The 25,681-nt window shown below is 44.2% G+C and overlaps 1 protein-coding gene across 2 annotated transcripts in view; it reads right to left on the bottom strand.

Annotated features, from left to right (window-relative positions):
- Positions 1-25,681, bottom strand: part of LOC109892947 (protein Jade-1) — a 144,731-nt gene that overhangs the window by 79,099 nt on the left and 39,951 nt on the right. For both annotated transcript variants that reach the window (XM_031826889.1, XM_020485873.2), the window contains one exon: positions 22,044-22,201. In XM_031826889.1, the coding sequence (XP_031682749.1) occupies positions 22,044-22,201 (158 nt within the window). The remainder of the gene's footprint in view (positions 1-22,043; positions 22,202-25,681) is intronic.

The following is a 25,681-nucleotide window of genomic DNA, read 5'->3' on the forward strand; positions in this document are numbered from 1 at the left end:
TACCCAAGAAGACTCGAGGCTGTAATCGCTGCCAAAGGTGCTTCAACAAAGTACTGCGAAAAGGGTCTGAATACTTACGTAAATGTGATCGTTTTTAAGTTTGTATTATTATTTTTACCGTTGCAAAAATATCTACAAGTCTGTTTGTTTTGTCATCATGGGGTATTGTTTGTAGATTAAGGAATTTTTTCATTTAATACATTTTTGAATAACGTAACAAGATATAAAAAAGTCAAGGGGTCTGAATACTTTCCGAATGCACTACGCACAGCATTTCATTCAATTTATCGACTCAGTTATTGTCTTCTTGCTCAAACCGCGAGTAACACCTGTCAAACTCAGACATTTCCTCAAAACACAGGGATGTTGAGTCGCACGGGACTAGTATTATCAGAGGACTTTAGTTTACCCACAAACAGTAGTTTATTCTGGTTAGTCAATGTCCAGATTTTAGTTTCCATTTAACCCATCTAAAACGGCAGGCTGCAGTCCCCTTGACATGCCATAGCCCTATTCAGAATCCTGTCAGATTGGGATAGAGCCTCATAAATCACCACATCTATCCCACTGCTATCATCCTCTTTTACCACTTCACCAAATATTTCCCAGACATGACTTTCCTGGCCCTCCCTTCTCTTTATATTCAACTCACCTTTCACAGCTTTTGTCTTATTGAATTAAACTCCTTTTTGCCTCTGCAGATTGACGTAAACTTTTTCTGCCCTTCCCAAAAACATTCTGAAGATTGGCTGTGTAGGCTATTTGGCACGTGTACAGTTAAAACCCTCAAATGTAGGCTTATGCAGTAATACCAGATCGCCAAAAATAAAAACCTCAACGTAGCCTATATAAAATTGCACAATTATACATGAAGGAATTTAAGGTTTTGCTTCTCTTTATTCAATCCGACCACCACTCACCTGTCCTTCAGCCACACGATATTTAATGACCGTAAACCCGTCCCCCCCCAGTGGATATAACCGCTGGGACCACGGTTGTGATTCAACCCGCGCATCACTAGTGTGTGTGTGTGTGTGTGTGTGTGTGTCTGTGTTTTTTAAACTAGCCGCAACATTGACCTGACCTATGCAGGAGAGGAAGATAGAGACGGAAGACCCAGACAGATTGAGACAGAGAAACTGAAATCATCAGAAAGATACTGTTATGCATCAGCATCTTCCCCCGGCAAAGTAAAGTCCCCGCCGAGATAGACAAACGGCACAATGTTTAACGCGAGTCATAGCAACCCTCGCAGTCAGATATGACTTTCAAATGTTCCAGTGACACAATGGATGAAAGCCCTAGACCCATAGGGCTCTGGTCAACTGTAGCGCAGTATGTAGGGAGTAGGGTGCCATTTGGCACTCATACCTCTAGTGAAATAGCTTGCACTGATAACAGAATGAATTGAGGGGGGGGGGGGGGGGTCAAGAGAAATTTGTAATTTTATTCATTCTATGAGGAACCAGGATGTATATAAAAAATTAAATGACTCTGCACTTTAGATGTTATTACTGGATAGTCACTTTGAGAACAAACAATTTAGCCTCTCTCACAATGACAACTAGCCTAAACCGAATCAGAATGTGGGGATAGTTTTATTTTAAATCAAGCACTAGACAAAAGCAGATAACAGTGTCTCTTTCTCCGAAGTCGTCAGGCGTGGCACACAGAGGGTTAACCGGAGCCCCGACTGAGTCTTTTTGTGTGCTGCCATTTTGTGATTCCTTCAGATGCCAATGCGGTCTGCCCAGGAATGCCAAGCGTGTTGTCATGGATATGGCTGAGCCTTATTAAGATCCATATTCCTGTGCCTCCTTACTACAGAGTCACTCTCACAACAAGAAGAATCAGTCTAGCCGGCTAGGGTTTTACGTTGTACTGCGCCTCCTACTAGCCTTTTATCTGTTTTCGTCCCCATTTGTTTTATCTTCTTCTTCCCAAAACTCTGGCAGTTACCCTACACAGAAAAACACTAAAATCGCAAGCCCCCTTCCCACTCCCCCAAAAAAGGAACATAATAATCCCGCTTGGGGGGTTTTGAGGGGTGGAGTAGGGTAGGGAGAAAAGTGATTTGTGTTAGGGGCTTGGGGAATGTTTTCATTCACATTTTCCACTGAGTCAGTTGCGAGCCAGGAGACAGGGAAGGGAAGGCTGAGAGGCTGCTGCTGCCCAGAGCAGGACTGGCACCGCGCCAGGACCTTGCTTCAAGTCTCACAGCTCCCTCAGTGTTTGCATCCACCTCCTCCCTTTTGTCCCCCCCTCCTTTTTTGTTGCTAAAACACTGCAGTGTGAAGAAATTCACCAGAGAGCTAGTGTCCCTGTGTTTGTCCCCTTGATTAGGAGGCTAAAGAGGAGGGAGGGAGTGCCGGGCAAGCAGGCAGGGAAGCGTCGAGCTAGCTGCTAAACAGGCTACACGTACGCTAACAGTCAGGCTGCTAGCTAGCTAGCGCTTAACGGCAGGTTAGTGTGTGTTGAAGACACAAACCCTCTAGAGGAAGAACGAATACCTCTTTACATAAACGATTATGCAACATCAGTCCGCAAGAGAGCAAGAGAAGTGAGAAAGAGGGAGAGAAAGATGGAGCGAGGGAGAGGGAGAGAGAAAGGGGAAACGCCTCCATTGTTTTCTGCCAGTTCCAAATCCATATTGCAGGACACACATTCATTTCTGTGTACAGCAGCTGTACAGCTCATTTATATATTTTCCACCATTCATATTCAATCAAACAGGTGGAAGAAAATAAGGGAATGCAAGGCGTTGGAAAACATGTTGAGTGGTTTTATCTATCAGCACTGCATGGTGTGTGTGTGTGTGTGTGTGTGTACAGGGTGTTTATGAAAATGAAAGTGTGTCAGTACTTATGTACCACAAGTTTCTATTCAATGCACCTGCACATTTGCGTGTAGTTGTCTAGTGATAGCAAGAGAAAGCAAGCTATTGCTCATGTTCTGAGAGCCCGAGTCCTCATTACATGTATGGACAGTATTGACAAATTGGTGTGTGTGTGTGTGTTGTGTAAGTGCTGTGTTTCCATGCATGTGTGTGCACGAGCCTGCCTGTTTGTATAAGTGATTAGGCTACATGTTACAGCTTCCTGGTAGAGATGGTGATCTAACAAAGAAAGACCAGTTCTCAGAAGGCTGTTTCCCCATTATTGCTCTTTCCCAGGTAAAGCACCATAACAACAGCCAGGCATTGCATTCATCCACCAGTCTCCATCAATCAGCTCCACACAAGCAGAAAGTTGATGAAAATGTGTGGCATAAAGAGTGGAGTTATTGAATTGGGCCGGGTACAAAAGTACTGCGACCTGGAATTTTCTACCGCTTGAGTACTGGCACCTCGTATAGAATATTGGTTTAAAAAAAAAAATACAGGCACTCAAAATGAGTACCGGGCCCCTATGTTCCCTGGTCAAAAGTACGACACTAGAAAGGGAATAAGGTGCCATTTCGGAGCATCTTGAACCAGTGGAGGTCCTCTCAATAATGCGTTAGGCGCCGGGTTTAGCTGGAGAGAAAACTATTTGCCGATCGTGAATGTTAACTAACAGGGAGCGCTAAAAACGCTGAGCTCTTTTCATTTCGTCATAGTAAAAAGGGCCTTTGCATGGGAGTTTCTGGTGGGAATATCTAAACTCGCAAGAAGCTGTCCTCCTTAATTGCGTCATTGTGAACACGTTAACAACTGGTCAAATCCCTGGGGAGCACAGGTGGTGAGGACTGAAGAGACGTGTTGACGTTTAAACTGCCATTTCTTTTTACTCGCTTTTCCGTTAAAACAATAAGAAATACTCATTCAATTCCATGTGAATTTACAATGCAGCTGTGCTGCTGCCAGAAACAGCTTGGGTCTCACGGTGTCCCTTTCAGATGGTTAAGCATTGCACCTGTACCTCAATTCCACCTCGCAAAGTCTGCATTTCCTTCTCATTTAACTTTTCAAAGTATTACCATATACAGGACTTTCGCTGCTGTCGTTTGCCGTTCTCTGCCATTTTCCCAACTTTTAATGGTGGATGGTGACTAAGTGGAGGAGAGTCGACTCCAAAATAATTCATTCCTCGACTCCTTGCACGTCGACTCCCCGTGTCCACTAGGAATCAACTATTTTTGGAACGGAGGAGACTGATGAGTTGCCATACTTCCGAGACCAAACACTTGTATCTTTCATAGTGAGCTAGCGAGGGACGGGGCACAGTAGAGGCAGGTCGGCCACCAGGCAGACAGGCAGAAGAGTGCACTAGGTCCTATCTATCAGCAATCTTAAGCTGCATCTCGCAATGTCTTGGCTTGCAATGCCTCGCAACTTCAGTTAAGTAGGGCCCATCAATGAATAGGCTAGGATATTCTACAGACCGAAGACTGAACACACACACACCACGCATCATTAGCGAAGAGAAAGAGCAGGGGTATAATCATTAGTCCAAACAGTTGCAAAACTAGAATGATTTGCAACTGAAAACGTGAGTTTCTACTGGACAAATTCAGAATCAGTGTAATGAATACACCACAAGTGAGCCAGCGCAAGGGAGAGAGGGGGCAGGCAGAAATAAAATGTGATGCACATACAATGTCTTCAGAAAGTATTCTCCCCCCTTGACTTTTCCCACGTGTGTCAAAGCAGAGTTCTGTTTTCAGAATTGGTTACAAATGAATAAGAAATTAAAAGCTGAAATGTCTTGAGTCAATAAGTATTCAACACCTTTGTTTTATCAAGCCTAAATATGTTCAGGAGTAAAAATGGCTTAACAAGTCACATAATAAGTTGCATGGACTCACTCTGTGAAATAATAGTGGTTAAGATGATTTTTGAATGACAACCCGAACTCTGAACCCCAAACATACAGATAATTGTAAGGTCCCTCAGTCAAGTAGCGAGTTTCACGCAAAGATTCAACCACAAAGACCAGGGAGGTTTTCCAATGCCTCGCAAATAAGGGCACCTATTGGTAGATGGGTAATAATAAAAAGCAGCAGACACTGAATATCCCTTAGAGCATGGTGAAGTTATTTATTACAATTTGGATGGTGTATTAATACACCCAGTCACTACAAAGACAAGTGTCCTTCCTAACTCAGTTGATGGAGAGGAAGGAAACCGCTCAGGGATTTCACTATGAGGCAAATGGTGATTTTAAAACAGTTACAGAGTTTAATGGCTGTGATAGAAAACTGAGGATGGATCAACAACATAGTAGTTACTCCACAATACTAGCCTACATGACAGAGTGAAAAGAAGGAAGTCTGTACAGAATAAAATATATTCAGAAACATGCATCCTGTTTGCAATAAGGAAAGTAACACAGCAAAAAAAACTGTGGCAAAGAAATGTACTTTTTGTCCTGAAAATAAAGCATTATGTTTGGGGCAAATCCAACAACACTGAGCACCACTCTTCATTTAGTATTTTCAAGCATGGTGGTGGCTGCATCATGTTATGGTATGCTTGTCATCAGCAAGGACAAGGGAGTTTTTTAGGATAAAAAGAAATGGAATAGAGCTCAGCACAGGCAAAATCCTAGAGGGAAACCTGGTTCAGTCTGCTTTCTAACAGACACTGGGAGACAAATTCACTTTTCAGCAGGTCAATAACCTAAAACACAAGGCCAAATATAGATTGGAGTTGCTTACCAAGACGACATTGAATGTTCCTAGGTGGCCCAATTACAGTTCGGACTTAAAATCAGCTTGAAAATATATGGCAAGACTTGAAAATGACTGTCTAGCAATGAGCTTGAAGAGTTTCAAAATAATAAAATGGGCAAATGTTGTACAATCCAGGTATGCAAAGATCTTAGAGACTTACCCAAAAAGACGCACCGCTGTAATGCTGCCAAAGGTGATTCTACCATGTATTGACTCAGGGGGTTTAATACTTATCAAGATAGTCGGGTTTTATTTTTCATAAATGAGATTTTTTATTTTATTTTTTTTACAAATTGTACTTTGACATTTTAGTATTTTGTGTCGATAAAAAAAAAGTATACATTTTAATCTCAATTTGTAACACAACCAAACGCGGAAAAAGTCAAGGGGTGTGAATACTTTCGTTACCCCACACTGCCCATAACACAGCGTTCAGAAGCAGCATGGCGGAGCAGGTGGTCACAGACCTAACTGTGTCATCCGATCCGCCACGTTTCCAACTGCCTTATCATCCATTTCTATGAATCTGGTTTGTTTAGTTATTCAGTATAATGATACAGTAGAGCACACTGTAGCAGCATGAACCCTTTCTAGACCTGGGTTCAAATACTACTGGAAATCATTTATAATACTTTATCTCAGTGCTTGATTGAGCTTGCCTGGTTTAATGGCCTAATAGAATAATCCCAAAACTGCAACCCCTGCCAATCTGGCAGTCCAGAGAAATATTTAAGTATTTGAAAATGTTTATATTGTATTTGAACCCAGGTCTGCCCCTCTCATCACTGCTTTCTCTATTAGCCTCTCATCTCATGAGCTGCCTGGGGTTCGGTCACAGTCAGACGTTCTCAATACCCCACTTATAATGGGGCACAGTAACTAACCCACATGCAGCGTCGTCACGTTGCTTGGTATGTGTTTTTGGTTCCCCCACCCTAACCTCTTCCTATGCAGCTGTGGCACAGCACTCTGTAGCGTGTGAACGCGCACGCACGCACGCACGCCACTCTGCAATACAGTAAAGTGCTAACCAACACCTGGCCTGGCCTGTAGTAAGAGGGGTTGGGGTGGAGGGGGGGTCCCACCAGCAGTCTCTGCCCCCTCTTCCTGCATTCCTCTCCCTGTCTGAGACACTTCCAGGCAGCCAGCCCACCAGCATCCAGCCAGCCCACCACACCACACCGGTTTAAAATGTGTTGTTTTGGGGGTTCAGCAACTGAACCCTTTGAGATTAACAAAAAGACCTTACTCAGTGCAGAAGTACTTTTCTATTTTGAGGATCTAGGCTACGGTACTATATGAACAATAGTGCTGAGCGATTAGTGCTGTTTGAGGACGGTTCGTTTTCAGTTCGATGATAAAAAATGATCATGGTTTCAGATTTAGATTCTCTTTTTTTTCTTTTCATTAAATGCACTATGCATTATGTGGGATGAATGCTGTAACAGAATAAAACAATGAATACATGCCCTTACTGCTTATCACTTATTAAAAATGAAATATGTAATTTTTATAGCGACCTGACCAAATTTACATAGAAATGTGAGTTATAGATACGTCGGTCATTGAAACCAAGTCTAAGGAGATGTATATCTGTTCTATGTGCATTAGCTTCAAACAGCTGAAAATACAATATTTTTTGGTTATGGAAAAGATATTTCACAGCGATTTAGATGGTACAATGACTCTACACTATACATGCTTCCTTTGTCACTAACTGAATTTTAGCAACCAGGAAATGGCAGATCGATTTCTGCATAGCCACCGTAAACAATTTATTCACATTACTTCAGTTCTGTATACAACATTTATTTTATTTGATGACTTAACTATTTCATCCCAAGTTGTCATCTCATCTCTATAGAGCTGCTTCCTATGCGGTCTGACAAAATCTCTATTTATGTAGTTCAATGTAAAAGCATGTGTTTATGACTGCTGAATACCAACTATTAATTATGTTTTTCAGGAAGAGATACTGTATCTTGCGAAGCAACAGCTCTCCATCCCTCTCAATCGCGCTTCTTCTGTCTCCCTCATTGTCCGTGTCTCTGCCCCACGCAGACAAGTAGGCTCACAACGTGTTATGGTCACTGTAGTTAATTACCATGTTTTCAACGCTAAACCTTGTCGCACAGTTCACACTTGATCGATCTCTTGAGAAACAGCGCATTGAGCTCACAAAAAAAATATGGAATTCAAAAGTGAAACTGATGTTGTCAATAGTGAATAACAGATGAGCATTTCTCTTCTTTTTTTTTTTTACATTGAATAAACTGAATAGTCATCAATGAAGCAGAATGGTCATCAATGAAGCAGAATGGTCATCAATGAAGCAGAATAGTCATCAATGAAGCAGAATGGTCATCAATGAAGCAGAATAGTCATCAATGAAGCAGAATAGTCATCAATGAAGCAGAAGTCATCAATGAAGCAGAAGTCAATGAAGCAGAAGTCATCAATGAAGCAGAATAGTCATCAATGAAGCAGAATAGTCATCAATGAAGCAGAATAGTCATCAATGCAGCAGAATAGTCATCAATGCAGCAGAATAGTCATCAATGCAGCAGAATAGTCATCAATGCAGGTTGATTTATTAGGATCCCCATTAGCCGATGCCAATGGCGACAGCTAGTCTTACTGGGGTCCCACATATAACAAACAATGCATTACAAACAAAATACTTTACAATTGACATAAATGTAAAAACATTATCACGTCCCAACAGCAGAGTCCCAACATCTTACCACTGCTAGGAACTCGGAAAAAAACAACGTTGAATCACGACGTCAGTTATCTTCAGGTCGTAGCTCAAGATAGAGGCCCGAGTTCCCGACTTACAATTCCGAGTTGGATGACCGTTCAAAATGTATTTTGCCAGACTCAGCTCGTTTCTCCCGAGTTCCCAGTCGTCTTGAACTCAGTGAAGTCAGGTTTCCAAGTTCCGAGTTAAGTTGTTTTGAGTGCGGCAGAAATCATGGTGGATTGACAGCATGGACAATGTTGAATGTTTATCATTTTAAGATTGTGGGAGAAAAAAAAGAAGAAAAAAAGAGACCCTTTTGTGGTCCCCAGAATTGGGAACACACACACTACACTGAATAGCAACCTAGTGATTGCTTTGCAATGCTTGCAGTTAGCCACGGATTCCTTCCAAACCATTCATGTTGAATTTGCCATTTCCAACTTGTTGGGTAATGTTGATGTCCAATGAGCACCGATACGTTTTATCTATAATGTCTCTTCAAATGACAAGGATTAAAAAGGATTTACCAGTAGATTGTCGACTTGATTCATGATGATGACTGCTGGCTAAGATTTTGAAAGCATGATGTTGACATTATCAGTCCAATCAAAGCTACTAGATAAAAGTACGCCAAACACGTTATATCTATCGGTGGCCAATAACCTTGAGCCTTCTTGGATGGGCACTTCTAATGTAACTCTATGGCAGCACCCAAGGGGGTTGAATTTATGAGCTCTACCTTTAGATTTGGCAGTGACGTAATGTCCCCATGAGTGACAGAACACTGAACCGATCACAGCGCCACTAAAAGAACATTACCAACCCCTACTCTCTGTATTTTCCGCTGGCTGCCCCACCACCACCACCACCACCACCACAGAAAGCACTGAGCTTGGCTGAAACACCTGCATTTTGGAGCTGCCTTACTCAAGAAATCATGCTTGTTTTGAGGCTTTATTAACTCAAATATTATTGTTTTATAATTTATTTATTTTTTACATTGTTTGCAAACTGATATGGGACACGTTTTTTAGCTATGTGTGGCTCAAAACAGGTGGGGCTCTGAATGACGGGGTTGTCACTGCATACATGTCAATACAAACAAGTAGGTCACATGGGGGAGAGACATTGTGCCATGAGGTGTTGCTTTATTTATTTTTTGAAAACAGGTTTGCTGTTCACTTGCACTATATGAAAGATTGGAGTTCCATGCACTCATGGCTCTATAATTCCTGGACTTTGTTCTGGACCTGGGGACTGAAAAGACCCCTGGTGGCATGTCTGGTGGTGTAAATCGGTGTGTGAGTTGACTATGCAAACTATTTAGAATTTCCAACACAATGTTTCTTATGAAAACAAGAAGTGACGCCAAGAGAGACTGGCACGCATGGTATTAATATTAGCCCTCTGATTACAAATGAAGAGCAAAACGTGACGCACTATTCTAGGAAGCTGCAGCTTAACTAGGTCTTTCTTTGCAGCACTTGACCTTATGACTGGACAATAATCAAGAGAATATAAAACTAGAGCCTGCAGCAGGTCTTGCTTTGTGTAGTGTTGTGTCAAAACAGCAGAGCCTATCTCCCCCATCTTTACAACCATTGAATCGATATATTTTGACCATGACAGTTCACAATCGAAGGTAACACCAAGTAATTTATGACCGACCGCCTTGATTTAGGTCTTATGTAGCAAAATTTGAAATTGTGTTTTTATTTTTATTTTTACATTGGATAAAATCAGAAACACAGAGCGACAAAACAGTATATCATATACTATATTTGAGGAACAATGGGAAAGTAATTCTGCTTTGAAAGTTAGTTGATAAACTTATAACCTCACTTTTGAGAAAATGGCCTTGGAATGTTTTGGTACCTATTGGAGAGCTCTGTCTACTTCCAATCGTTCACACCCGCTTAAGCCCCATCCAATTCTTTAAGGGATGATCTGAGCGTTTTGTTTTAAAAACAACAGTCAAGCAGCCAAGCAAACTGGCTAATGTTGGCTACCTTGCTAGCTACTTCCATACACAAATTAGAGTACAGCTCACTGACCATTTTACTTGCCCTTAGCAGAGCTGGTTAGGATGCTATGTTATCCAGAGTGTTGGTGACTGCAACTGTGCTGCTGGCAACAATTTACTCTCTTTTGCCAGCGTTTACTGACACCGGCCATATTCAAAACGTGTTGAGCGTTCGTAAATCCGTCAGGTATTATGCGCTCTGGCACACTCAGACGAGAGTGCACTGAAATTGGCGTAGAAAGCCAGAGCGAATTTACAAGCCCGTCATAGCGGAAGTACGCAATTAAACTAGTCACGCTGAGCCTGGGAGAACTGCAAACTGTTCTTCAGGTCCTGGACCTCTCTGGTCAAGTCGTCCGTTCTTTTATTAGTTGACTCCATCCGTATTTGGACACCACTTGAAGCTATATTCTTGTTAACAACTGCTTGTATAACCATCTTTGTTAGTTAAAAAGATCCCTCACCTGTGAAAGAGACACCATTGTCACCAACGTTATTCCCGTCGGCTTTGAGCTTTGTCATGGTAGCAACATAGGTTACGCTGTTACACCTCATAGTTCCAGACAGGGCACGTCGCAGGGTAGACTGGAAACAACAGAAGACATCTAGAGAGCCACAAGCCCAGGGCAATCTGCGGTCCCAGCCAGGCGTCGTGGGCTGTGTTTAAGCCCTCAAAAAAAAAAACTGCTAGCTTGATAGGCTAGCTGCTACGCCAAGCAGCTCCTCAGATCGGCAGGATCACTGGACAGATAGTGGCGGTCCCAGCAACTGATGCCAACCGCTTTGCGGTTGTTAGCTAGCAAGTAACCAAACTAGGTAGCTAGCAAGTAACCAAACTAGGTAGCTAGCAAGTAACCAAACTTTTTCAATAGACTTTCAAAACAACAAACTCTCCCTTGTTCCGCATTCAACAGCGAGTGACGCAAGGTGAAGGGAGACCAGGAAGAGGAATTGATGCCACTTTCAGACCATAGACCTGCAACAACTCAAGGAAGGCTGCTGTGTGGCACGCGTTTAGTCTGTCTGGGCTGTGGTTCAGTCCTTCACTTCATTTCTCTGAGAGGAAGGTGTCATTTTAACCACTACCGTCATTGCCTTTCCTCTGTCATCCCTCGCCCTCTAATCTTTCTCCCTCTATCCAAAGACAAAGCGAGAGGCGGGTCGGTCGCTTAGAACAAGGTCATCCAAAACAAAGTAGTGGACAACGGCAGCAAAACGAAGAAACACGACTACGCCACCTCAGAGAAAGAGAAAACAACAACACCAAACCTTGAGTGAAGGAGGAGAGGAGAATGGAAGGATGGAGGAGGAGAGAATAAAGAGAAGAGAAGGCGAGGCTAAACGAAACACTGCAAAGCAGTGCATGGTAGTGTTGGGTGGCTGGTTCTTTAAAAGAGAGAGCTGAGACTTTGGGGTCTGCTGGGTAACACAGCCCTCGTAAACAGCATTTACTCTCCTTAAAGCGGGGAGGCAAGAGTGACTGGCCAGGGTGCTTTGGCATCCCTGATGAGGTCATTAAAGAGAATGGCTTCCCGTTGCCAGCTATGTTATGCTGGATGAGGAAGTGTAGGGAGTGAGTGAGATCTTTTCAGTATAGAAAAAGTATGTGAACCCTTTGGAATTACCTGGATTTCTGCATAAATTTGACATCAAATTTGATCTGATCTTCATCTAAGTCACAACAATAGACAAGCTCAGTGTTCCTTAAACTAATAACACAAATTATTGTATTTTTCTTGTCAATTGAATACATTAAACATTCACAGTGTAGGTTGGAAAAAGTATGTGAACCCCTAGGCTACTGACTTCTCCATTGAAGTCAGGAGTCAGCTAACCTGGAGTCCAATCAATGAGACGAGATTGGAGATGTTGGTTAGAGCTGCCTTGCCCTATAAAAGATCCCTCACAAAATGTGAGTTTGCTATTCACAAGAAGCATTGTCTGATGTGAACCAAGCCTCAAACAAAAGTTGTCTGGAGAAATTTCAGCCCTGTTGCTACTCTCCCTAGGAGTGGCCGTCCTGCAAAGATGACTGCAAGAGCACAGCGCAGAATACTCAATGAGGTTAAGAAGAATCCTAGAGTTTCAGCAAAAGACTTACGAAAATCTCTGGAACATGCTAACATCTCTGTTGACGAGTCTACAATACGTAAAACACTAAACAAGAATGGTGTTCATGGGAGGACACCAAGGAAGAAGCCACTGCTGTCCAAAAAAAACATTGTTTGCAAAAGAGCACCTGGATGTTCCACGCCGCTACTGTGAAAATATTCTGTGGATAGATGAAACTAAAGTCGAGTTGTTTGGAAGGAACATACAACACTATGTGTGAAAAAAAAAAAGGCACAGCACACCAAGATCAACCTCATCCCAACTGTAAAGTATGGTGGAGGGAGCATCATGGTTTGGGGCTGCTTCGCTGCCTCATGTCCTAGACAGCTGCTCTCAGACAGAAAAATGAATTCCCAAGTTTATCAAGACATTTTGCAGGAGAATGTAAGCCTATCGGTCTGTCAATTGAAGCTCAACAGAAGCCAGGTGATGCAACAGGACAACCCAAAAGACAGAAGTAAATCAACAACAGAATGGCTTCAATAGAAGAAAACATGCCTTTGGAGTGGCCCAGTCAGTCATGACCTCAACCGGATTGAGGTCATGCCACAGCATCTCAAGAGAGCGGTTCGCACCAGACATCCCAAGAATATTGTGGAAACTAAACAATTTTGTGAAGAGGAATGGTCCAAAATTCCTCCTGACCGTTATGCAGGTCTGATCCACAACTACAGAAAACATTTGGTTGAGGTTTCTGCTACCAACGGAGGGTCAACCTGTTATTAAATCCAAAGGTTCACATACTTTTTCCAACCTGCACTGTGAATACAGTGTGTTCAATAAAGACATGGAAAAAAAATAATCACAATTGTTCGTGTGTTATTAGTTTAGTTGAAGTGTTTGTCTATTGTTGTGACTTAACGTCTAATTTATGTAGAAATCCAGGTAATTCCAAAGGGTTCACATACTTTTTCTTCCCCCTGTAAGTGTTTTATTTCCAGTCTGCCTAAATCTAAACCAAGGGAGAAGGACTGCCCCCTCTCATTGAAGCCAATCAGTTCAGGGCCGACCGCGGTACTGCATGCACTGTAGGATCCCCCATTATAGTGAAAAGGAAAATGGCAATCTTTGTGTAAATAAAACTTCTTTTTTTTAAGACAATCATGATGGTAACAATAATTGATTCTATTACACCAGATGAATGTTCTTGAACCGATTATTTTAAAATCGCACACAGAACAAGTTTAGTTGATGAGACTACACAACAAAGGAACAAAATTCAATATTCGCTCAGAATTTGAGAAAACTTTTTGATTGTTTCTCATATGCACGATATGTGCATGTGCAACACCGCCCACGCTTCCTTGTAAATTTTTTACGCCGCCACCAGAAGTAAACAAGCCAAGCTAAAGATAGATAGCTAGCTTGCCCAACTAGACTAAAACTGTGGGGAGAAATACTCTGATGGAGCTTTCTGAAAAGGAGATGGAGAGACGACACTGCCACATAGTAATGACCAGCTTAGAGATTTAATTAAAACAGGAGTAAATTGGAGCATTTTCGAGCCTTCGTGCGAGAGGAAGATGGATTGGCGGTCTCGCCAACGGGCTCTGGGGAAAAGTCTAATTTACCAGCTAGCTAGTTCTAGTCTTCAAAAAGCTCGGAAAACAACCTCAAATTCTGACAGTCGTCTTCCGGCTAAAGACTTTAGTGGACGGATGACAAAACCCGCAAAGCAACAGCCCTGGGTCTCAGAGCAGTGTGTGGTGGAAGACAAGCGCGCTATACGTGAGGGTGCATGCGACCACGTCTTCGGAAGTCCGGAGAGCTGGTTGGGGAAGCCTGGGAGAGATGTGTTGGCCTCAATCCTATACAACTCCAAAATAGTCCGAATCGTTGTGGATTAAGTTCATATGACCTACATATGGTATGCACAATGACCTAGAATTGTACATCAAAGGTATAGAACAGCACTGCGATGGATACATGTAATGTCAGAATGGAAAGTATAGTCATGACATACTATTGAATGATTAAAGTTTTGTATTTCTACAAACGTAATAACCCTTTGCCTTGATGACAGCTTTGCGCACTCACACACATTCTCTCAACCAGCTTCACCTGGAATGCTTTTCCAACAGTCTAGAAGGAGTTCCCACAAAGAATGCCAAGAGTGTGCAAAGCTGTCATCAAGGCAAAGGGTGGATACTTTGAAGAATCTCAAATATAAAATATATTTTGATTTGTTTAATACTTTTTTGGTTACTACATGATTCCATGTGTTATTTCATAGTTTTGATGTCTTCACTATTATTCTACAATTTGTTTTTTGTTTTTTGTTTTATACATTTCCAAAAACCTTTTTTTCCTTCCTTTGTCATTATGGGGTATTGTGTGTAGATTTATGAGGGGGAAAAATAATTTTATACATTTTAGAGTAAGGCTGTAACGTAACAACAATTTCCGAATGCGCTGTATATTCATTACTGTCACCTCATATTAAATATTAGAGCTCAAATCCTGGAGTATGTCGGTAAACAACAGGTGACGAGGTTTCCTCTTGACATCCAACTTTTAGCTACAAACCACAGGATTTGAAATAGAAGTGACTGGTGAGACTAGGGATGCACAATATAAATCGGTGAGCATATCAGAATCGGCTGATATTAGCTAAAAATGCCAACATCGTCAACGAGACAACTCCAAAGGCGAAATCCATCAACGCCAAGACAATGGAATTCATTGCCCTTGACAATCAACCGTCCTGTGTCGTGGAGGATGTTGGCATTCGCCGACTGGTCGAGCCCCGGTACACACAATTTTTCAGATGTTCCAGAATGTGCTGGATCTCATACCAATGCTGCCATTTCAAAAGGCTTTTGAGAACATGTTTGAAACTTGGAAACTTGAACACACTCCTAGCGCCATTTGACTGTCCACAGACTGGAGAAATAAACTCATCAACTGTGTCTGCAGCAGATGTGATATCCTCCGTCGTGGAATTGAAACGCCTGCTCAACAAAACTGCCGACACAGACCGCGGGGTTAAAACTTACAAAAGTACTTGAGGCTGTGAACAAGTGAGCTGGTGGCATTCTCTCTGAGCCTGTTTACGGTGTCGCCACCAGGCTCGATGCTAGGTACAAGGACCGCTACTTCAATGCAGACACGAAACAGGTTTAACGTGAAATGTTACGTACACAGCTGGACAAGATGGAAACGGACACAGCAACAGTGCGCACCGAGGAAGAAAGGCCACGGACAGACAGAGCTGAAACTTCACATGTGTGATGAAATCCTGGTTGAGAATGAAATGACTGAACAACGAAACAGCACAGCAAGTAGGTGAAAGATAGGTTTAGATGTTGTTTTACTGGTAATGGGGACACGGGTAAAGGGAAACAAAAATAAAACGTTTTGGGGGTCGGTGGTGTGGTATTTGTGTGTGACCTTTATTTAACTAGGCAAGTCAGTTAAGAACAAATTCTTTATTACTATGACGGCCTACCCCGGCCAAACTCTGACAACTCCAGGCTAATTGTGTGCCGCCCTATGGGACTCCCAATCACAAACGGATGTGATACAGCCTGGATTCGAACCAGGGACTGTAGTGACGCCTCTTGCACTGAGATGCAGTGCCTTAGACCGCTGCGTCCATGTGTGACTATTTAACTGTACTAGAATGCTTAAAAAGCATTCATTTTTGGGGGGGCTAGGAAAATATTGGATATCGATATCGGCGCATCCCTAGGTGAGACAGTTGTATAGGCTTTGTCCATTTTGCTAACACCCGCTGTGGATTGATTGGCTTGCTAGCTAGCATGTGTGTAGTGTGTACTTCTGAGCATGTGTCTCCTAGTCTCCTTCTCCCTACCAGAGATGTTCAAAAAAAGGAAAAGGCTGCTGAACCTACAGTCTCCTGGTCCCTGATGAGCAGGAAATAGCGTCATTTGTGAGAAGGAGTGGGAAGTGAGTGAGGATGAGTCACCCAGGCGAAACAGAGCAGAGGTTGTGTCCCAAAGAGTACCCTATTCCCTTTATAGGGCACATAGGGGTCTGGTCAAAAGCAGTGCACTATATAGGGAATAGGTTGATATTTGGGACACAAGCTCTGAAGGTCCTGCTGCCACCTGCACAGCCCGCAGTGGCCACAGCTATTGGCATGAGGGGCCCCTCACCAAACCACAAAGAAAAACACCACAGAGACATGCACCACAGGGCAGCAGCGGAACTGATAACAACGGAGCTGCCTGTTGTTTCATGTGGGATGATCAACAACTAGAGCTTTCCCCCTAAAGCGGTCTGTATGTCTGAGGTGGCAGGGTGCACAACACGTGATACATACATGTAGACAGACGCACAATGAGCTCACATAGAAACACACATGCAGGCACAGGAGAGAGGGCAGGCAGAAGGGAGTTCGTAGGGAACCCTTTAATGCCCCAGATGTTGCTCAGCCCACGATGCATAGCACACAGCTTTAATCCGTCACACGGGTCCAACCACAAGTACTGGTGTGGAGGGTGAGTGTGTATGTCTGTAGGGTGGATTCATAGCTGTGGCATGCACACTGCTTTTGGTGGGAAGACTGTTTCCTTGCAAAGAGATCCAGCTGCACCACCCAAGGGAGAAATAACACACACACCCGCACGCGCAACTAGACGCACAAACACATACAACCCAAGGGATCACTACTGTAAAACACACACACACACACACACGCGCACCCCCCCACACACACAAACACTGGGGACAGTTTATACACACACATACATGCTTTGGAGAATGTTGTGCTTTAGGATGTAATACAAATGACTTAATAGCTTACTTTCAGTGATCTATGTGCTTACAATTCCAAGCACAGCTCGCATGGATTTCATCTCCCGTTTTACTAGACCAGTCTTCAACTCAATAGGTGGTGTACCACTACAGCGAGGTCTACCAATCCACTGATGGGTTACTGGCGCATAGAAAAAGTGACCAGAGAATTCAAACCTGAGCATATTTACCTTCATATGTGTGTGTGTGTGGGGGGGGGTGCTTGGGGCGGCAGGGTAGCCTAGTGGTTAGAGCATTGTACTAGTTACCGAAAGGTTGCAAGTTCAAATCCCCGAGCTGACAAGGTACAAAATCTGTCGTTCTGCCCTTGAACAGGCAGTTAACCCACTGTTCCTAGGCAGTCATTGTAAATAAGAATTTGTTCTTAACTGACTTGGCTAGTAAAATAAAAGTTTTTAAAAATAATAATAATTTAAAAAAATATATCGTTTAAAATGATCCCTTATTTTCAGTGCATAGGGGGTAGGGGCAAGGGGTGGATGTGGGATTGAGCCAGAGTTCACCAAGCCATAGATAAGACAATGAAAGGAGAGGGCATCCCTGTGACATTGTTAACAGGAGAGTATAGGCCTAGAAGTGATGGCGCCCCTCCATCCAGCCACCCTGGTGAGCGAGCTTACAACAGCATGACTGGACTCTAACAAAGCCTGGTCTGCACAGCAGCTCTGGAGAACAGGAGAAATACTATTCAAAACCACTTCTAATACTTTAGCGGGGCTTGATTGAACTTCCTGACACATATGGACCCCAACCCAGGCACTCCAGGCTGACTAAACAAACAAACGATTTTGAAAGTTTTCAAATAGTATTGAACCCAGGTTTGCTCTGGAAACTGCAGGCCTGCCGGCCCAGGCACTGGGATTAGACAGACAGCAGGCAGGCTGCGGTCAGAGTTACCATTACCAAGCCAAGCAGAGCCAGGCCAGAGAGCAGCAAGCCAAGCTCAGTCAATTCTGAACCCAGTGACCCAGGCCAGGCAGAACCAGTCAGTTTGGTAATGATGTGGTACAGAACAGTGGGTTCTTAAAACCTCCTTGACCCATGCTCATCCTTGGCCGAAAGCCTGTCTCTTTATAATGTCAATCATCATCATTGAAGGAGTCTTGCATTGAAGGAGTTTGGGGAGTTTCCAGTTGTTGAAGTGGACGTAAAATAGTGTACTGTGACTTCAAGCCTGGTCTGCTGGGAAAGGATGCTGCCTTGAGCTGATCAAAGGCTCTGGCCACAGTTAGTGCACTATAACGAATAGGGTGCCATTTGGGATGTAGCCTAGGACTGAGAGGAGGTTGTTCCCTGGGGAAGCAATGCTCGTTTCCTAGGCCAAGGCCCTGCTCCTCGGCTCTCTTGACCTCTGAACCCCAAACGTATTTTATCTCCCCACTGAGCCACAAAGTCATGCACTCGCTCGCCCTTTTTCTCAGCTACTGTTTGGTTTTCCTCTCCTCTTCCCCTCAGGCCAAACCAAAAGACCAAAAGTCTTTCGAAGTATGATGGTTTCCAGTCCGCCGCCACCACAGTCAACAGAATAAAACCATTTTTGCCTTTGCTGCTGCTGCGTCAAGCCTTTTCTTATTAGGAGAAAAGAAGGTTCTCGTACATGTAATGATTTCTTTCCCTGCGTTTCAATGGGGACTGAGGCTAAAGATACCGTGCCAATTCGTCATTCTCTGTCTGCCGAATGAGACGGTTATGCAACAGCTAATTACTTCCACTTGGCCAAGGGAGTGGGGGGGGGGGTCTCTCTCGCTCTTTGAAAAGGAGCACAAACACAGGGACCGAGCCATCTCGGTCTTTCTCTTCGACCATTAAGTGTTTATCGGAAACCACGACGGCACAGTGAGCTCGTACAGACCGAGCGAGGGTCGCACAGTGGACGAGAAGGAGGACTGCGAGCCCGAGAGAGGCTAGCTGAGACCGACAGGCCCTGCAGCTTTTCCTTTACACAATGTTTGGAAGATGACTGCACTTAAAAATAATGACAACTCACTTATTATCTACCTTCAACCCTCTATCCCTGCATCTCCCCACATTCTAAATCAATCAAGGAAAGCACATGCTAATTTGTGAATCTATCCATTTATCTAGTTAGCCTTATCCGTTTCTCTCCTAATTTGTACCTTTTTTAATTCATTTTTATTTAACTAAGTAAGTCCGTTTAGAACAAATTCTTATTTCCAATGATGGGAACAGTGGGTTAACTGCCTTGTTCAGGGGCAGAAAGACCTTTTTTTTTACCTTGTCAGCTCGGGGATTCGATCCTTTCGGTTACTGGCCCAACGCTCTAACCACTAGGCTATCTATCCAGCTCTACACACAGCTCATCTATCCAATCCATCTTTGCACATTGTGTTTCCTGCATGAGCAGACGGAGAGTAAAAGCACTGAGGTTTGTTGATGTTTCCCTGTGACCCAGTCCCTTTGGTGTGACTTCTCTACCCCCCACTTTACCTCTACCTCACTCCGTGAGTCTCTGTGTAGGTGTGTGTCTCCGCATGAGTGTGTGTGTGCGCCCCAGTCTCCCATCCTCCCTCTGGGAGATGAATAAGCCTACAACCCAGTCTGTGTAGTCTCCCTCATCTGACGAACTCCGACCAACATCTCCGTGTTCCCAGATCCTATGATCCCTGGTCGGTGTGTGTGATCCTATGATCCCTGGTCGGTGTGTGTGATCCTATGATCCCTGGTCGGTGTGTGTGATCCTATGATCCCTGGTCGGTGTGTGTGATCCTATGATCCCTGGTCGGTGTGTGTGATCCTATGATCCCTGGTCGGTGTGTGTGATCCTATGATCCCTGGTCGGTGTGTGTGATCCTATGATCCCTGGTCGGTGTGTGTGATCCTATGATCCCTGGTCGGTGTGTGTGATCCTATGATCCCTGGTCGGTGTGTGTGATCCTATGATCCCTGGTCGGTGTGTGTGATCCTATGAACCCTGGTCGGTGTGTGTGATCCTATGAACCCTGGTCGGTGTGTGTGATCCTATGAACCCTGGTCGGTGTGTGTGATCCTATGAACCCTGGTCGGTGTGTGTGATCCTATGAACCCTGGTCGGTGTGTGTGATCCCATGAACCCTGGTCGGTGTGTGTGATCCCATGAACCCTGGTCGGTGTGTGATCCCATGAACCCTGGTCGGTGTGTGATCCCATGAACCCTGGTCGGTGTGTGATCCCATGAACCCTGGTCGGTGTGTGATCCCATGAACCCTGGTCGGTGTGTGATCCCATGAACCCTGGTCGGTGTGTGATCCCATGAACCCTGGTCGGTGTGTGATCCCATGAACCCTGGTCGGTGTGTGATCCCATGAACCCTGGTCGGTGTGTGATCCCATGAACCCTGGTCGGTGTGTGATCCCATGAACCCTGGACGGTGTGTGATCCTATGAACCCTGGACACTGAGGAGCACTTAAGGGCCCCACTACAAACCCTTTCTCACAATACAGCTGACCTGACCCCTAGAACACATGGTGCTTCTATGATCACTTCCAGTAAAAACCTGTCAAATGTGTGAGGTGGGGAATGGGGCATGTGTGTGTGTGTGTGTGTGTGGTCTGTCTGTGGGAGATGATGATAGCCAAGAGCCAGGCAACGCAACGTGCTGCAACGTTACACTGAAGCTAAGCACACAGGTCTGTGTGTGTGTCCTCTCAGAGCAGTGAAAGCATTCAAACAGTAGGGCCCTAAAAACGTGGACGGAATCACAAAAATGGAATTCAACAATATTCAGAACATGTATTGAACTTAGTGGGGAATAAACTAACTGAAGTGAATATATGCCCAAGTCGATCTGGCCAGGTGGTCGACCAGGGTGGGGAATAAACTAACTGAAGTGAATATATGCCCAAGTCGATCTGGCCAGGTGGTCGACCAGGGTGGGGAATAAACTAACTGAAGTGAATATATGCCCAAGTCGATCTGGCCAGGTGGTCGACCAGGGTGGGGAATAAACTAACTGAAGTGAATATTTGCCCAAGTCGATCTGGCCAGGTGGTCGACCAGGGTGGGGAATAAACTAACTGAAGTGAATATATGCCCAAGTCGATCTGGCCAGGTGGTCGACCAGGGTGGGGAATAAACTAACTGAAGTGAATATATGCCCAAGTCGATCTGGCCAGGTGGTCGACCAGGGTGGGGAATAAACTAACTGAAGTGAATATATGCCCAAGTCGATCTGGCCAGGTGGTCGACCAGGGTGGGGAATAAACTAACTGAAGTGAATATTTCTTTCAAATTTGCCCAAGTCGATCATAAGACACGAACAGAATGTGATTCGTGATTCCTGCAACTTTCTGAATAGGCAAACAGATTTTCCCCGGGCAGCTGGCACTGTGTGTCGTCATCAGCAATGAGGCTCATGAAAAATATTCTGGTAGATGGAAAGGCGTTCCCAAAAACCTTCGCAATTAAATGTCACATACAAAGTAGCCTCAGCTTACCTTGCAGAATGATATGATTATTTGCATCCAGTGGCTAGTTTTGTTTTGCAAACTCTACCATCACGTGCGTTACAAAAACAATCACTAAACAGCCTCTTGCTAGGTGTGCAATGGAATTCGTCTCACATTTTCCCTATAGCTCAAAAGTAGTCTCCTGATGTGTTTAAAGCATTGTTAATCTATGGAAATTTGTTGGGGGGGGATTTTGAAAGCGAAAACCTAACAAAACAGAACCCTGGAAAAACATAATGGAATCAGGTGATTTTAATAGAGCCCTCAAACAGTAAGCATCTTCCCTACCTGACGACAGGTTCTGGGATGGCGTCTACGCTGGCGGGGACCTGGACCCCCTTCTCCCACTCCTGTCTCCAGGGGTCAGACAGCACGTAGAAGTCATCAGGGCCCAGCTGGGCCGAGTCTGGCAGCTTCATGGCCGTGATGAAGTCCGTCCGGAACACCTGGCCAGAAACACACACAGACAGAGGAGAGTTTCAGTCATACGGACACCATTCATAACGCAAAGCGAGAGCGTTTGAGTCAAATGATTATAACAATCATTTGCATCTGTATAGCAGTTTGAATTTGAGAAAACATGACAGGTTTCAGGCTAAAAACATTTCAACCAAAACATTACCATCACTCAGGCTGGGTGGGTGGGCAGTCCATTTAGGGTGATATTGTGATGACATCACTTGGTGAACTAAGTATTGTCGAAGGGGGTGTAAAGTAGCACAGGTGAAAGAGCCTTCACAATAGTGCTGAGTGATTAGTGTTTGGTTCCGTTTCGGTTTGTTAAAAAACATTTTTTACAGCTTTTTAATGGAAATTTCAAAGCCGAAAATAGTGAACAGTCAATTGCCAAAACATTGAAAATATTCCATTGTCTCTGTCAGGTTCACATTGGGTAGACATCAATAGAAAAATTGGAAATGACTATGAAATAAAATATCACTGTATTATTTTATCATCTCATCTCTGCTCAGGCAGTAGCAGTCTGTCAGCCAGACCATCTAAAGTCATCTGTGCTCCCCACACTGTACTGTCTTTAGTCATCCTATTTAGCTAGTCTGCCTAAATAGCCTACGCTGCAGACCTGTCTGAATCATTTTACTAGTTCTTCAAAGTAGATAAGGCATACTTTCACAAACCTTCTCTAGCCCTCTCCTCATTGTGTTGTGTACATTCCTCTTTCATGCGGTCTGTATGTAACCTAATGTAGCAGGTGTAAGTGTGTCCATCTCTGTCCGAGCCGGAAAGAGAAGGCGCAATGGATTGTCATTGTAGTTAATTATCACATTTCTGCGCTGAACTAGGTTGATTAGTTGCTTAATGAAAATTACATCTCCCTTCAAACCAGTATCCCACATAGTTCTAGACTTAATTTCTCTCATGAATGATTCGATTTAGCTCTAGAGAGAAACGGTTTAAGTAACTGAATCGACAGTCAATCAATTAGTTATTTAATAACCAAAAACTATTATTTCAGTTAATCGCTCAGCACTACTTTACAACGAACGCTATAAAGAACACCTGAAAGAAGACGGCGAGAGAAACAGGGTTTCACTCAAATTGACACATGGAAAAACACAACAGAAAGAGTTTCAGTCACTGTCAAATTATCATCATATAAATCATTTGCGGCAGTATAGCAGATCTCAAACTCAAAAAGCATCGTCAACAGGGAATCTCCGTTGTAAGTGTGTCACTGGGTGCATCCCAAATGGCACCCTATTCTCTTTATAGTGCACTACTTTGACTAGGACCCTATGGGTAGTGCACTATAAAGGGAATAGGGTGCCATTTGAGGAAAAAGCTTAACGTTGAATGAAAGGGCAGTCCTTTAGACTTATATTGTAAGAACAAAACAAGCCGAAGTCACATGGCGATCACTGTTGTACTGTTGTAGGTGGCAGTGGTGTTGATATCCGGTAGCCCAGGTCAAATAACCGCTACAGTCTGTGTCTGAAAAGCCTGCATAAAACGGGCGATTTCAATTTCAACATCCGACAAAAGGCCACCGGCAGACCAACAACTTTGTCAGATTTCATAGGAAATATGAAAGAAAAGAAAGAGCTGGGCGAGGGGCTTTGTCCCAAATGGCACCCTATTCCCTTTACAGTGCACTATCCATAGGGCCCTGGTCAAAAGTAGTGCACTACAAAAGAGAATAGGGTCCCATTTGGGATGAACCCAGTGAGTCTCAAGCCTGTGCCCTGGCGGGGGCCTGCGGAGCAACACTGGTGTGATCAGTCCCATAAGAGGCACTGATCCCCAAACCTACACCAACCTTCCTCAAGGACATCAGGCACGGGCCCACCATGCCATGCAGAGCATTATCCAACCAGGCTGGCAGATGAGCTTTGACACCCACTTCATTATACACGTTATCATTCCTTAAGAAGCCCCTGCTTATCCCCTGCTTTACTAGTTAGCTGCCTGTACCCATCCCTTCCTACATCCTTACTTCCCTCCCTCTCTCCGTTATCCTCCATTCCTCTGCTGATGCTCTCACTAGCACATAGATATAACACGCATAGGTATTTTCTTCTCCTTACTTCAGAAACAGGGGGAGGGATACTGAGAGTTGATAAACAGAGGGAGGGAGGATAAGGGTCTCAGAGCGGGAGCGAGCGAGTTGAAAGAGAGACTGGAGAAAGCTAAATGAAGAGGAAGGGAGTAGATAGAGAGGGAGTAATGGTTAGGTCACAGGGGAGTTGACCTTCATGACCGGAGGGCAGGAAGGATAGATTTCTCTGGTTGAGTCCCAAATGGCCCCCTATTCCCTTTTTAGTGCACAGCTTTTGATCGGGGCCCATAGGGCTCTAGTCAAAAGGTAGTGCACTATACGGGGAAAAAGGTGCCATTTGGGACGCAAGCCTTTATCTAGAAGAGCGCCCTCTCTTCCTGAGATTAATGTGGAGAAGCTGAGAAAGCGAACGCAGCAGCCCCAGTAAGTGCTAGGCTGTATATGAAAAGGCCATATGTAAAAACCCAGGCAGACAGCTGGGTGAAAGTCGCCTTGGTCGACCAGGGTGTCTGCCAGCGCAAATAAATAATGCAATGTAGCGAGTGTGTGTGAGACAGTGTGTGGGGGATGGAAAGTGTGTGTGTGGGACAGAGAGAGCAAAGAGAAAGTGTGTGTGTGTGTGTGTGTGTGTGTGTGTGTGTGAGAGAGAGAGAGAGGTGTGCGTCTCAGACAGTGAGCCGAGGCCAAGATGAACCCTCCTCCCCTTCAGCAGAGCAGAACTGGGGGAGGACAGTCAGGATGATCTCCTGTACGCTCTCCAACACCCAGCAGGAGAGGAGAGGGTGTGTCAGTGATTCATTTTTACTGCCGTGTTTATACAACCCAACCACAGCTAATTAATGTCAGGGAAACAGAATTACAAGGTCCCTGGTTTTAATGTCCACTCCTCTCCCTCCCCCTTTACCCCATCCATCTCTCATTTCACCCCATCCCTCGCCCTCCCTCCCTCCCCCTTTGCCCCACATCTCTACTTCCACCCCCGTTTCCTCTTTCCCCTCTCCCTTTATTCCCCTTTCTTATATCAAACAGTGTGTTGTGGAAATCAAATAAAGTGTTATTGGTCACATACATGTGATTAGCAGATGTTATTGCGGGTGTAGCGAAATGCTTGTGTTCCTAGCTCTAACAGTGCAGTAATATCTAACAAGTAATATCTAACAAAGTACACAACATATACCCAACACACACAAATCTAAGTAAGGAATGAATTAAGACGATACACATATGGATGAGCGATGTCAGAGCGGAACGGACTAAGATACAGCAGAATAGTATAGAATACAGTATACACATACAAGAGGATGTATGTGGGTTTAGTGTTGAGGATGAGCGACTCCCAGGCAGGGGCTTGTCAAGCAGCTATGATAATGATGACAGGAGGACAGTGTCGTTCCCAGCACTCGTCCTGTAC

This window comes from Oncorhynchus kisutch, linkage group LG6, assembly GCF_002021735.2.
Source record: "Oncorhynchus kisutch isolate 150728-3 linkage group LG6, Okis_V2, whole genome shotgun sequence".
NCBI classification, from domain to species: Eukaryota; Metazoa; Chordata; class Actinopteri; order Salmoniformes; family Salmonidae; genus Oncorhynchus; species Oncorhynchus kisutch.